Genomic DNA, 14,401 nt, shown 5'->3' on the forward strand with positions numbered 1-14,401 from the left:
TTTCTCAATATTTGGGAAAATTGTGAAATGGGAATGTCAATGATATAGGTACTGTATGTTAAAGTTTTACGTTACAATATCACAGACACGATATATGATACTTGATTTACAGTGTGGACCGTTCTATTCTGTAATTGTTGACTATATAAACATTTAACACATTTTGTTGTCATGGTGTTTTTGTAAGAGACTAGCCCTTTCCAATCTAGTAAAGCTGTCATCAGAACATATATATATGTATAAAAAATGGTATCACCTTTATTTAACCAGGTAGGCCAGTTGAGAACAAGTTCTCATTTACAACTGCGACCTGGTCAAGATAAAGCAAAGCAGTGCGACACAAACAACAACACAGAGTTACACGTGGAATAAACAAACATACAGTCAATAACACAATATAAAAAAATCTATATACAGTGTGTGCAAATGAGGTAAGATTAGGGAGGTAAGGCAATAAATAGGCCATAGTGGCAAAGTAATTACAATTTAGCAATTAAACACTGGAGTGATAGATGTGCAGAAGATGAATGTGCAAGTAGAGATACTGGGGTGCGAAGGAGTAAAACAATAAAATAAATAACAATATGGGGATGAGGTAGTTGGATAGGCTATTTACAGATGGACTATGTACAGTTGCAGTGATCTGTGAGCTGCTCTCACAGCTGATGTTTAAAGTTAGTGAGGGAGATTTGAGTCTCCAGCTTCACCGATTTTGGCAATTCGTTCCAGTCTTTGGCAGCAGAGAACTGGAAGGAAAGGCGGCCAAAGGAGGAATAGGCTTTCAGGGTGACCAGCGAAATATACCTGCTGGAGCGTGTGCTACGGGTGGGTGCTGCTATGGTGACCAGTGAGCTGAGATAAGGCGGGGCTTTACCTAGCAAAGACTTGTAGATGACTTGGAGCCAGTGGGTCTGGGGACGAATATGAAGCGAGGACCAGCCAACGAGAGCATACAGGTCGCAGTGGTGGGTAGGATATGGGGCTTTGGTGACAAAACGGATGGCACTGTGATAGACTGCATCCAATTTACTGAGTAGAGTATTGGAGGCTATTTTATAAATGATATCGCCGAAGTCAAGGATTGGTAGGATAGTCAGTTTTACGAGGGTATGTTTGGCAGCATGATTGAAGGATGCTTTGTTGCAAAATAGGAATTGGATTCTAGATTTAATTTTGGATTGGAGATGCTTAATGTGGGTCTGGAAGGAAAGTTTACAGTCTAACCAGACACCTAGGTATTTGTAATTGTCCACATATTCTAGGTCAGAACCGTCCAGAGTAGTGATGCTGGACGGGCGGGCAGGTGCAGGCAGCGATCTGTTGTAGAGCATATATTTAGTTGTACTTGCATTTAAGAGCAGTTGGAAGCCATGGAAGGAGAGTTGTATGGCATTGAAGCTCGTCTGGAGTTTACCTAACACAGTGTCCAAAGAAGGGCCAGAAGTACACAGAATGGTGTCATCTGCGTAGAGGTGGATTAGAGAATCACCAGCAGCAAGAGGGACATCATTGATGTATACAGAGTAAAGAGTCGGCCCGAGAATTGAACCCTGTGGCACCCCCATAGAGACTGCCAGAGGTCCGGACAACAGGCCCTCCGATTTGACACACTGAACTCTGTCTGAGAAGTAGTTGATGAACCAGGCGAGGCAGTCATTTGAGAAACCAAGGCTGTTGAGTCTGCCGATAAGAATGTGGTGATTGACAGAGTCGAAAGCCTTGGCCAGGTCGATGAATATGGCTGCACAGTATTGTCTTTTATCGATGGCGGTTATGATATCGTTTAGGACCTTGAGCGTGGTTGAGGTGCACCCATAACCAGCTCGGAAACCAGATTGAATAGCTGAGAAGGTACGGTGGGATTCGAAATGGTCGGTGATCTGTTTGTTAACTTGGCTTTCGATGACCTTAGAAAGGCAGAATAGGATAGATATAGGTCTGTGACAGTTTGGGTCTAGAGTGTCTCCCCCTTTGAAGAGGGGAATGACCGCGGTAGCTTTCCAATCTTTGGGGATCTTAGACGATACGAAAGAGAGTTTGAACAGGCTAGTAATAGGGGTTGCAACAATTGCTGCAGATAATTTTAGAAAGAGAGCGTCCAGATTGTCTAGCCCAGCTGATTTGTAGGGGTCCAGATTTTTCAACTCTTTCAGAACATCAGCTATCTGGATTTGGGTGAAGGAGAAATGGGGGAGGTTTGGGCAAGTTGCTGTGGGGGGTGCAGGGCTGTTGACCGGGGTAGGGGTAGCCAGGTGGAAAGCATGACCAGCCGTAGAAAAATGCTTATTGAAATTCTCAATTATCGTGGATTTGTCGGTGGTGACAGTGTTTCCTAGCCTCAGTGCAGTGGGCAGCTGGGAGGAGGTTCTCTTATTCTCCATGGACTTTACAGTGTCCCAGAACTTTTTGGAGTTTGTGCTACAGGATGCAAATCTCTGTTTGAAAAAGCTAGCCTTTGCTTTCCTAACTGCCTGTGTATATTGGTTCCTAACTTCCCTGAAAAGTTGCATATCGCGGGGGCTATTCAATGCTAATGCAGTATGCCACAGGATGTATTTGTGCTGTTCAAGGGCAGTCAGGTCTGGAGTGAACCAAGGGCTATATCTGTTCCTGGTTCAAAAATGTTTTAATGGGGCATGCTTATTTAAGATGGTGAGGAAAGCACTTTTAACGAATAACCAGGCATCCTCTATTGACGGAATGAGGTCAATATCCTTCCAGGATATCCAGGCCAGGTCGATTAGAAAGGCCTGCTCGGTTGAAGAGAGAGAGAGGGAGCGTTTGACAGGGATGAGGGGTGGTCGTTTGACCGCAGACCCACACACAGGCAATGAGGCAGAGATTGCTGAGATCCTGGTTGAAGACAACAGTGTATTTAGAGGGCAGGTTGGTCAGGATGACATCTAAGGGTGCCTGTGTTTACAGATTTGGGGTTGCACCTGGTAGGTTAATTGATCATTTGTGTGAGACTGAGGGCATCTAGCTTAGATTGTAGGATGGCCGAGGTGTTAAGCATGTCCCAATTTACGTCACCTAACAGTACGAGCTCTGAAGATAGATGGTGGGCAATCAATTCACATATGGTGTCCAGGGCACAGCTGGGGGCAGAAGGTGGTCTATAACATGTGGCAACGGTGAGAGACTTGTTTCTGGAAAGGTAGATTTTTAGAATTAGAAGCTTGAATTGTTTGGGCACAGACCTGGATAGTATGACATAACTCTGCAGGCTGTCTCTGCAGTAGATTGCAACTCCGCCCCCTTTGGCAGTTCTATCTTGTCGGAAAATGTTATAGTTAGGGATGGAAATTTCAGGATATTTGGTGGCCTTCCTAAGGCAGAATTCAGACACGGCTAGGACATCCGGGTTGGCAGAGTGTGCTAAAGCAGTGAGTAAAACAAACTAAGGGAGGAAGCGTCTAATGTTAACATGCATGAAACCAAGGCTTTTACAGTTACAGAAGTCAACAAATGAGATCGCCTGGGGAATGGAAGTGGAGCTAGGCGCTGAAGGGCCTGGATTAAACTGCACATCAAAAGATGAATAGAGGAGGAGTAGGATAAGGGTATGGCTAAAGGCTATAAGATCTGGTCGTCTAGTGCGTTCGGAACAGAGAGAAAAAGGAACAGGTTTCTGAGTGCGGAAGAATAGATTCAAGGCATAATGTACAGACAAGGGTATGGTAGGATGTGAATACAGTGGAGGTAAACCTAGGCATTGAGTGACGATGAGAGAGGTTTTGTTACTAGAGACATCATTTAGACCAGGTGATGTCACCGCATGTGTGGGAGGTATAACAAACGGGCTAGCTAAGGCTTATTGAGCAGGGCTGGAGTCTCTACAGTGAAATAAGACAATAATCACTAACCAAAACTGCAATGGACAAGACATATTGACATTAGGGAGAGGCATGCGTAGCCGAGTGATCATAGGGACCAGTGGGAGGCTAGGCGAGCTGGAGACACGGTGATTCAGGGTTAGCGGGCCAGGGCTAGCAGGCTATCAGAAGGGCTTTAGGGGGGACGTTGCGATGGAAGAAGTCTGTTGTAGCCCCCTCGGACAGTTACGTCGGCAGACGAGTCGTGTTGGATTGGCAGGGTTCCGTGTAGGCATTAAAAGGGTCCAGGCCAATTGGCAAAATAGGTATTGTAGCCCAAGAATTTGGCTGGCGGTCCTCTTCAGCTAACAGTCCGATATGCTCTAGACAGCTAGCAGTCCGCGGCTAGCAGGCTAGCGGATGGGCCTTCAGAAGACGTCGCAACGGAGGAGCCTGTTGAAACCCCTTTTGGGCGGATTACGTCGGTAGATCAGTGGTGGTGGAATCGGCGGGGCTCCGTGTCGGCAGTAAAAGGTGTCCAGGCCAATTGACAAAATGTGTATTGTAGCCCAAGGAGTGGCTGATGGACCTCTTCAACTAGCCGGGAGATGGGCCTAGCACGAAGCTAATTCCAGGCTCACTGGTGCTCACTTCGGGACAGAGACGTTAACCAGAGGGTAGCCACTCGGATTGCAGCTAGTTAGCTGCGATGATCCAGGTGAAAAGGTTCAGATCTTGCGGTAGGAAGCCGGAGATGAGGAGAAAGAGCAGTCCGGTATGCTCTGGGTTAAAACGCGCTATGCAGACTGGCAGGAGTTGACCAGGCTAAGGTTAGCTGATGACCGCTAGCAGTGGCTAACTGACTATTAGCTAGTAGCTAGTTAGCTGGCTAGCTTCTGTTGGGGGTTCCAGTTCTAAAGTATAGAAAATAGCAGATCCATACCACATTGGGTGAGGGGGGTCAGGAGAGTATGTTCAAACTGAGGTAAAAAATATTAGAAAAATATACAAAATATATACAAAGGGCAAAAAATTACATATGAACAGGACACGACAAGACAAAGACAAAGATGTCTACGACTACACATAATTAAATAGTATAGAAGGAATCCTATTTATACATATATTTTGATGTCCAATTGATCGGTGAAAATATTTGCAATGATTCTTTACTACAATATCATTGCCACAATAAGGCTACATACTGTATCAAAGTGTGAAGGAGTCAGACAGGAGGGATGAAGGGGGATAGGCGACTCAGAGATGACACACACTCTCTGTCACCATTTGTCAACCAGATTACCTTAATAGGTCATTCACACCATGCCACCAAGGAAAATGTTTGTAGGCGGAAAAAACGACTAAATATGAGACCTCTTGTAGTTTGACAAGAACAAGTACTATATGATGGACACTGGCATATAAAGATATGATATTAACTTGTTTCCTGAGGAGTTTGTGTAGGGGGCTGGACCCCAAAATATCAATATAAAAGAGTAGGTGCACTCATAGACCACCAAAACACAATGGGGGAGACAAGAGGAAGGGTCCCACATGTTCTTCTACTGGCTTTGATACAAGGTAACATGTCTTATTTTTCAATAATACAAGTAACTCAGGGAGGTAAGTTTCAGTTTCATTTACTGTGAATTCACAAGTCCAGAAGATGGAGAAATGAAAGTGTAAGATAGAGACATTGGGGAAAAAATGGAATTTAGTCATTACAACTGGTGGATACAGTTTAAGACTAGATAGTCTGTGAAAACTTTATTTGATTGAGTACCTGTTTATTGTATTTGTATTATATCATTACCTAAGAAATTACAAAGTTGTATTTACCCGGTAGACTCTACCAATTGTAGACTAGTGACCTCAAGTTCATATTTGACAATCATGATATTGTAAGAAATTGTAATAGATACTGGTAACTTGTTTTAACAACTTCTCAACACTAGCTATACTTGGCACAACATGCACCCATCCCCCACTATACCCCCACACTTTGTACCCTTATAAATAACCACAGACCCACACACACTCCCCTCCCCCATGAATAGGCCCCTGTTAAAACAAACGCACATGCATTCTGAGACTTTAAGACAAAGAACTGTGTGAAGAGCCAATGGAACGTCGACATCAGGCCCGGACAGGACTACCCACGACCCAGATCGACCAATCGGAAGGCCAGACTACAAGATCAACCTACTTTACTTGTTGCCTATATAACCAGCACAAACTGTTTAGAGCGCCCTCTTTTTTCCGACGATTCCATACGAGTCAGACAGAAGGGACCGTGCTGCACGATTTCAAAGATATTTTTACCTGTGAATAAACTGCCTTATTATACAATTATCCACCTCGTCCTATGTCTCAACTTGATCTCCTGTCTCCAGTAAACGTTTTATCAACAATATCACCTCAAAATAACAAAAATCTGTGAATTCGAATAATGTATGTCTTATTCGGCAACTGATTAGCTGGAAGAGGAACAAAAGTGGGCACATCCTGTTCTGTTCCAGGACCAGGATTGTTGACCTCTGAATGCTAAAGATCCATCTTTCCACTCTTCTCCAGGTGTGCTGAGCTCCAGCACTGAGAATGTGCTTCTCTCTGAGAACCCGGGCTGTGGAGGCAACACGGTGACCTTGACGCTGTCTCCGGCCACTCAGCTGCAGAGCGGCAGCTGGGCTGTGGGGGACGCTCAGGTCCTGACCTGGTCGGGGGGCCAGCAGGCTGTGTTCCCGAGCCACAATGGCAGTGCCTCGGTGGACGTCAGCACGGGGACTCTGACCCTGACCTCCATCACAGTGGTCGACTCAGGGGACTATGTGGTCCAGAGCACCAGCCCTCAGCTCACAGCCACCTCCACCCTCACTGTGATAGGTGAATCAGAGACATCAGCCCAGCTCACTATTAGATTAGTTAGATTAGACAAGTAATATCCTGAAGGCCCTGTGGATCTTAATTGCCAATATAAAAGCTGTTTTTTGTTGTTGTTGAATAAATCAGAATGTTCTTAAGGGCTTATAGTGCATTCATGATTCATTTGACAAGCAAAAATATAAATGCAACATGCAATAATTTCTCAGATTTTTCTGAATTACAGTTCATATAAGGAAATAAATAAATTAGGCCCTGTTAGGTTCTTATTTTTCAGAGTAATTAACTCACGGAAACGAGAGAAGCTTTAACTAAGTTTAATCTTCCCAATGGTTCTGTACAGCTGAAACCAGACAGCTTGTAACGGCTTTCTTCCTGGGATGAAGGAGAGGACCAAAACGCAGCGCGGCTAGTGTTCAACATGATTTAATAAAGAATAATATTAGAACACTACAAACAACAAAACAAGAAATGTGAAAACCAAAACAGTCCTATCTGGTGCAGAACACAAAGACAGAAGACAACCACCCACAATCCCCAACACAAAACAAGCGACCTATATATGATTCTCAATCAGGGACAACGATTGACAGCTGCCTCTGATTGAGAACCATATTAGGCTGAACACAGAAATAGACAAACTAGACACACAACATAGAATTCCCACCCAGCTCACGTCCTGACCAACACTAAACAAGCAAAACACATAAGAACTATGGTCAGGACGTGACACAGCTAAAGATTTCAGACTTCACAGTTTATATACATCCTACTTAAAACACTACCCTTTCTCTCCAATCCTTACATTTTATGGCTCTACGGGAAGCTAATAAAGAGGGTAACAGGATTCCAAACATTTATTACTCTATAAAGAGAATCTGTCCTCACCTCCTGACCTCAACCCCTCTTTCATCTAATACACAGATGTCCATCTGTCTCCCCTGTATCAACACATCACTCTCGTCTCCTCCATCAAACACATTCCAAAGCCTTCTGTCTTTCTTCTGAGAACCCTTCACTTCTAACATAACTCAGTCTCTTTCATTTCCTATCATTCATTTAATATCTCAATGTTCAAAGTTTAGCTGATCCCAACAGCCCTAATCTATGGATCTCACATGACTGGGCAGAGGCGCAGCCATGGGTGGGCCTGGGAGGGCATAGGCCCACCCACTTGGGAGCGAGGCCCACCCAAAGGGGAGCCAGGCCCAGCCAATGGGGAGCCAGGCCCAGCCAATCAGAATGAGTTTTTCCCCACAAAAGGGCTTCTTAACAGAAATAAATACTCCTCAACATCCCGCCCCTCCTCCCCTCAGTCGATCCCGCAGGTGAAGAAGCCAGATGTGGAGGTGTGGTTACACGTGGTCTGCGGTTATGAGGCCGGTCGGACGTACTGCCAAATTCTCTAAAATGACTTGAATAAAGAAAAAATGCACGCTCCCTCAAAACTTGAGACATCTGTGGCATTGGGTTGTGTTACAAAACTGCACATTTTAGAGTGGCCTTTATTTATCCCCAACACAAGGTGCAACTCTGCAATGATAATGCTATTTAATCATTTTCTTGACATCCCACACCTGTCAGGTGAATGGATTATCTTGACAAAGGCTAAAATGCTCACTAACAGAGATGTAAACAGATGTGTGCACACATTTTGAAAGAAATAAGATTTTTGTGTACATGGAACATTTCTGGGATCTTTTATTTCAACTCATGAAACATGGGACCAACACTTTACATGTTGCGTTTATATTTTTGTTCGGTGTAGAAATGAAAGGTTGTTTCTAACGGTGTAGAACCGTCAACCTATGTTGAACACACCCTTGTTGGTCTACCTGTGCCAGGTGTATTTGAGTGGCCTTTTGTATACAAGCCTTCCTGTTTGTTTCAATCAAGATTTCTGATAGGACTGGAGGTTTGGTGGTTTAAAGTTAATAGGAATTATTGTGAATGTAGTGCTTTTAGGCAATGGTGCCCATATTCTACCTAGAACTGCTCTCTTTCTCCCTGGGCACTTCCTCCGTGAGTGTCCCAACACATTGTCTCTCAATAAAATGTAGTGATATTTGTTAGTGAGAAATCTGACATTGCTGTGTTAAAGTCTGTCTTGTAGGACAACTGTACGGAGCTCATGGAGCTGAAGATGCATTGAAATGATAAAGTCCTATTGAGATTGTACCTTTCTTGTGACGCTGAAAATGAAAATAAATTGTTGCATCCTAATATTGTTGTCTGATTCCCATGCTCCACTCCTTGATGCAAAGAACCTTTAGCTTAGTCCCGAGGTGTTATGCAGGTGAATGAGGACCCAAAAGCGACGTAATAGAAACAGAGTCTTTATTCCAGTATCAAACAAACAATGATTCTCCTGGATATATCAAAGGTAAATCCAAAACAGGAAACTGAAATCCTCTCGTCAGTAGAGAGGAACGACAGGAGACGCGACCACAGACTGCAGGTCGCTTCAGGAAGGCACAGGCCGTAGCTGACATAGACACCTGCTCACACGCAGCATCTGAAGAAGGCAAAAACACGACAGGGCGGAACAAGGACACAGGAACAGCAAACATCAAACAAGAATCCGACAAGGACAGAAGCGGAAAACAGAGGGAGAAATAGGGACTCTAATCAGAGGGCAAAATAGGGGACAGGTGTGAAAGAGTAAATGAGGTCGTTAGGAGAATGAGAAACAGCTGGGAGCAGGAACGGAACGATAGAGAGAGAGAGCGGGAGAGGGAGAGAGGGAGGAGGAGAGAGAGAGAGAGAAAGAGGAAAAGAACCTAATAAGACCAGCAGAGGGAAGCACAGGGACAAGACATGATGATCAAAGACAAAACATGACAGTACCCCCCCACTCACCGAGCGCCTCCTGGCGCACTCGAGGAGGAACCCTGGCGGCAACGAAGGAAATCATCAATCAACGAACGGTCCAGCACGTCCCGAGATGGAACCCAACTCCTCTCCTCAGGACCGTAACCCTCCCAATCCACTAAGTACTGGTGACCACGTCCCCGAGAACGCATGTCCATGATCTTCCGTACCTTGTAAATAGGAGCGCCCTCGACAAGGACGGGGGGGGGGGGAGGGAAGACGAACGGGGGCGCGAAGAAAAGGCTTGACACAAGAGACATGGAAGACAGGGTGGACGCGACGAAGATGTCGCGGAAGAAGCAGTCGCACAGCGACAGGATTGACGACCTGAGAGACACGGAACGGACCAATGAACCGCGGAGTCAACTTGCGAGAAGCTGTCGTAAGGGGAAGGTTACGAGTGGAAAGCCACACTCTCTGACCGCGACAATACCTAGGACTCTTAATCCTACGTTTATTGGCGGCTCTCACAGTCTGCGCCCTGTAACGGCAAAGTGCAGACCTGACCCTCCTCCAGGTGCGCTCACAACGTTGGACAAAAGCCTGAGCGGAGGGAACGCTGGACTCGGCGAGCTGGGACGAGAACAGAGGAGGCTGGTACCCAAGACTACTCTGAAACGGAGATAGCCCGGTAGCAGACGAAGGAAGCGAGTTGTGAGCGTACTCAGCCCAGGGGAGCTGTTCTGCCCAAGACGCAGGGTTTCGAAACGAAAGGCTGCGTAATATGCGACCAATCGACTGATTGGCCCTTTCTGCTTGACCGTTAGACTGGGGATGAAACCCGGAAGAGAGACTGACGGAAGCACCAATCAAACGACAGAACTCCCTCCAAAACTGTGACGTGAATTGCGGACCTCTGTCTGAAACGGCGTCTAACGGGAGGCCATGAATTCTGAACACATTCTCAATGATGATTTGTGCCGTCTCCTTAGCGGAAGGAAGCTTAGCGAGGGGAATGAAATGTGCCGCCTTAGAGAACCTATCGATAACCGTAAGAATCACAGTCTTCCCCGCAGACGAAGGCAGACCGGTAATAAAGTCTAAGGCGATGTGAGACCATGGTCGAGAAGGAATGGGAAGCGGTCTGAGACGACCGGCAGGAGGAGAGTTACCTGACTTAGTCTGCGCGCAGTCCGAACAAGCAGCCACGAAACGGCGCGTGTCCCGCTCCTGAGTAGGCCACCAAAACCGCTGGCGAATAGAAGCAAGCGTACCCCGAACGCCGGGGTGGCCAGCTAACTTGGCAGAGTGAGCCCACTGAAGAACAGCCAGACGAGTAGAGACAGGAACGAACAGAAGGTTACTAGGACAAGCGCGCGGCGACGCAGTGTGAGTGAGTGCTTGCTTTACCTGTCTCTCAATTCCCCAGACAGTCAACCCGACAACACGCCCTTCAGGGAGAATCCCCTCGGGGTCGGTAGAAGCCACAGAAGAACTAAAGAGACGGGATAAGGCATCAGGCTTGGTGTTCTTATTTCCCGGACGATAGGAAATCACGAACTCGAAACGAGCGAAAAACAACGCCCAACGAGCTTGACGTGCATTAAGTCGTTTGGCAGAACGGATGTACTCAAGGTTCTTATGGTCAGTCCAAACGACAAAAGGGACGGTCGCCCCCTCCAACCACTGTCGCCATTCGCCTATGGCTAAGCGGATGGCGAGCAGTTCGCGGTTACCCACATCATAGTTGCGTTCCGATGGCGACAGGCGATGAGAAAAGTAAGCGCAAGGATGGACCTTATCGTCAGACTGGAAGCGCTGAGACAGAATGGCTCCCACGCCCACCTCTGAAGCGTCAACCTCGACAATGAATTGTTTAGTGACGTCAGGAGTAACAAGGATAGGGGCGGATGTAAAACGCTTCTTGAGGAGATCAAAAGCTCCCTGGGCGGAACCGGACCACTTAAAGCAAGTCTTGACAGAAGTCAGAGCTGTGAGAGGGGCAGCCACTTGACCGAAATTACGAATGAAACGCCGATAGAAATTAGCGAAACCGAGAAAGCGCTGCAACTCGACACGTGACTTAGGAACGGGCCAATCGCTGACAGCCTGGACCTTAGCGGGATCCATCTGAATGCCTTCAGCGGAAATAACAGAACCGAGAAATGTGACAGAGGAGACATGAAAGGCGCACTTCTCAGCCTTCACGTAGAGACAATTCTCTAAAAGGCGCTGGAGTACACGTCGAACGTGCTGAACATGAATCTCGAGTGACGGTGAAAAAAATCAGGATATCGTCAAGGTAAACGAAAACAAAAATGTTCAGCATGTCTCTCAGTACATCATTAACTAATGCCTGAAAGACAGCTGGAGCATTAGCGAGACCGAACGGCAGAACCCGGTATTCAAAATGCCCTAACGGAGTGTTAAACGCCGTTTTCCACTCGGCCCCCTCTCTGATGCGTACGAGATGGTAAGCGTTACGAAGGTCCAACTTAGTAAAGAACCTGGCTCCCTGCAAAATCTCGAAGGCTGACGACATAAGGGGAAGCGGATAACGATTCTTAACCGTTATGTCATTCAGCCCTCGATAATCCACGCAGGGGCGCAGAGTACCGTCCTTCTTCTTAACAAAGAAAAACCCCGCTCCGGCGGGAGAGGAAGAAGGCACCACGGTACCGGCGTCGAGAGAAACAGACAGATAATCCTCGAGAGCCTTACGTTCGGGAGCCGACAGAGAGTATAGTCTACCCCGAGGGGGAGTGGTCCCCGGAAGGAGATCAATACAACAATCATACGACCGGTGAGGAGGAAGGGAGCTGGCTCTGGACCGACTGAAGACCGTGCGCAGATCATGATATTCCTCCGGCACTCCTGTCAAATCACCAGGTTCCTCCTGAGTAGAGGGGACAGAAGACACAGGAGGGATAGCAGACATTAAACACTTCACATGACAAGAAACGTTCCAGGATAGGATAGAATTACTGGACCAATTAATAGAAGGATTATGACATACTAGCCAGGGATGACCCAAAACAACAGGTGTAAAAGGTGAACGAAAAATCAAAAAGGAAATGGTCTCACTGTGGTTACCAGATACTGTGAGGGTTAAAGGTAGTGTCTCACATCTGATACTGGGGAGAAGACTACCATCTAAGGCGAACATGGGCGTGGGCTTCCCTAACTGTCTGAGAGGAATGTCATGTTTCCGAGCCCATGCTTCGTCCATAAAACAACCCTCAGCCCCAGAGTCTATCAAGGCACTGCAGGAAGCAGCCGAACCGGTCCAGCGTAGATGGACCGACAAGGTAGTACAGGATCTTGATGGAGAGACCTGAGTAGTAGCGCTCACCAGTAGCCCTCCGCTTACTGATGAGCTCTGGCTTTTACTGGACATGACATGACAAAATGTCCAGCAGAACCGCAATAGAGGCAAAGGCGGTTGGTGATTCTCCGTTCCCTCTCCTTAGTCGAGATGCGAATACCTCCCAGCTGCATGGGCTCAGTCTCTGAGCCGGTGGGAGGAGATGGTTGAGATGCGGAGAGGGGAAACACCGTTAACGCGAGCTCTCTTCCACGAGCTCGGTGACGAAGATCTACCCGTCGTTCTATGCGGATGGCGAGTGCAATCAAAGAGTCCACGCTGGAAGGAACCTCCCGGGAGAGAATCTCATCCTTAACCTCAGCGTGGAGTCCCTCCAGAAAACGAGCGAGCAACGCCGGCTCGTTCCAGTCACTGGATGCAGCAAGAGTGCGAAACTCTATAGAGTAATCCGTTATGGATCGATCACCTTGACATAGGGAAGCCAGGGCCCTGGAAGCCTCCTTCCCAAAAACTGAACGATCAAAAACCCGTATCATCTCCTCTTTAAAGTTCTGATAAACGTTAGAACACTCAGCCCTTGCCTCCCAGATAGCTGTGCCCCACTCCCGAGCCCGACCAGTAAGGAGTGATATGACGTAAGCGATCCGAGCTCTCTCTCTTGAGTATGTGTTGGGCTGGAGAGAGAACACAATATCACACTGGGTGAGAAAGGAGCGACACTCAGTGGGCTGCCCAGAGTAACATGGTGGGTTATTAACCCTAGGTTCCGGAGACTCGGAAGACCAGGAAGTAGCTGGTGGCACGAGACGAAGACTCTGAAACTGTCCTGAGAGATCGGAGACCTGAGCGGACAGGGTCTCAACGGCATGACGAGCAGCAGACAATTCCTGCTCGTGTCTGCCGAGCATTGCTCCCTGGATCTCGACGGCAGTGTTGCGAGAATCCGTAGTCGCTGGGTCCATTCTTGGTCGGATTCTTCTGTTATGCAGGTGAATGAGGACCCAAAAGCGACGTAATAGAAACAGAGTCTTTATTCCAGTATCAAACAAACAATGATTCTCCTGGATATATCAAAGGTAAATCCAAAACAGGAAACTGAAATCCTCTCGTCAGTAGAGAGGAACGACAGGAGACGCGACCACAGACTGCAGGTCGCTTCAGGAAGGCACAGGCCGTAGCTGACATAGACACCTGCTCACACGCAGCATCTGAAGAAGGCAAAAACACGACAGGGCGGAACAAGGACACAGGAACAGCAAACATCAAACAAGAATCCGACAAGGACAGAAGCGGAAAACAGAGGGAGAAATAGGGACTCTAATCAGAGGGCAAAATAGGGGACAGGTGTGAAAGAGTAAATGAGGTCGTTAGGAGAATGAGAAACAGCTGGGAGCAGGAACGGAACGATAGAGAGAGAGAGCGGGAGAGGGAGAGAGGGAGGAGGAGAGAGAGAGAGAGAAAGAGGAAAAGAACCTAATAAGACCAGCAGAGGGAAGCACAGGGACAAGACATGATGATCAAAGACAAAACATGACACGAGGACCTCATCTCACGTATAAAAGCTGCGTAG

The 14,401-nt window shown here is 47.1% G+C and overlaps 1 protein-coding gene across 1 annotated transcript in view; it reads left to right on the plus strand.

The window, feature by feature from the left end:
• LOC139572568 (cell adhesion molecule CEACAM5-like) overlaps nt 1–14,401 on the plus strand; it is a 43,758-nt gene that overhangs the window by 14,434 nt on the left and 14,923 nt on the right. Inside the window, exon 3 of the mRNA XM_071395277.1 lies at nt 6,390–6,698. Within this exon, the coding sequence (XP_071251378.1) occupies nt 6,390–6,698 (309 nt within the window). The remainder of the gene's footprint in view (nt 1–6,389; nt 6,699–14,401) is intronic.

Source organism: Salvelinus alpinus, chromosome 4 (genome assembly GCF_045679555.1).
Source record: "Salvelinus alpinus chromosome 4, SLU_Salpinus.1, whole genome shotgun sequence".
Lineage (NCBI taxonomy): Eukaryota > Metazoa > Chordata > Actinopteri > Salmoniformes > Salmonidae > Salvelinus > Salvelinus alpinus.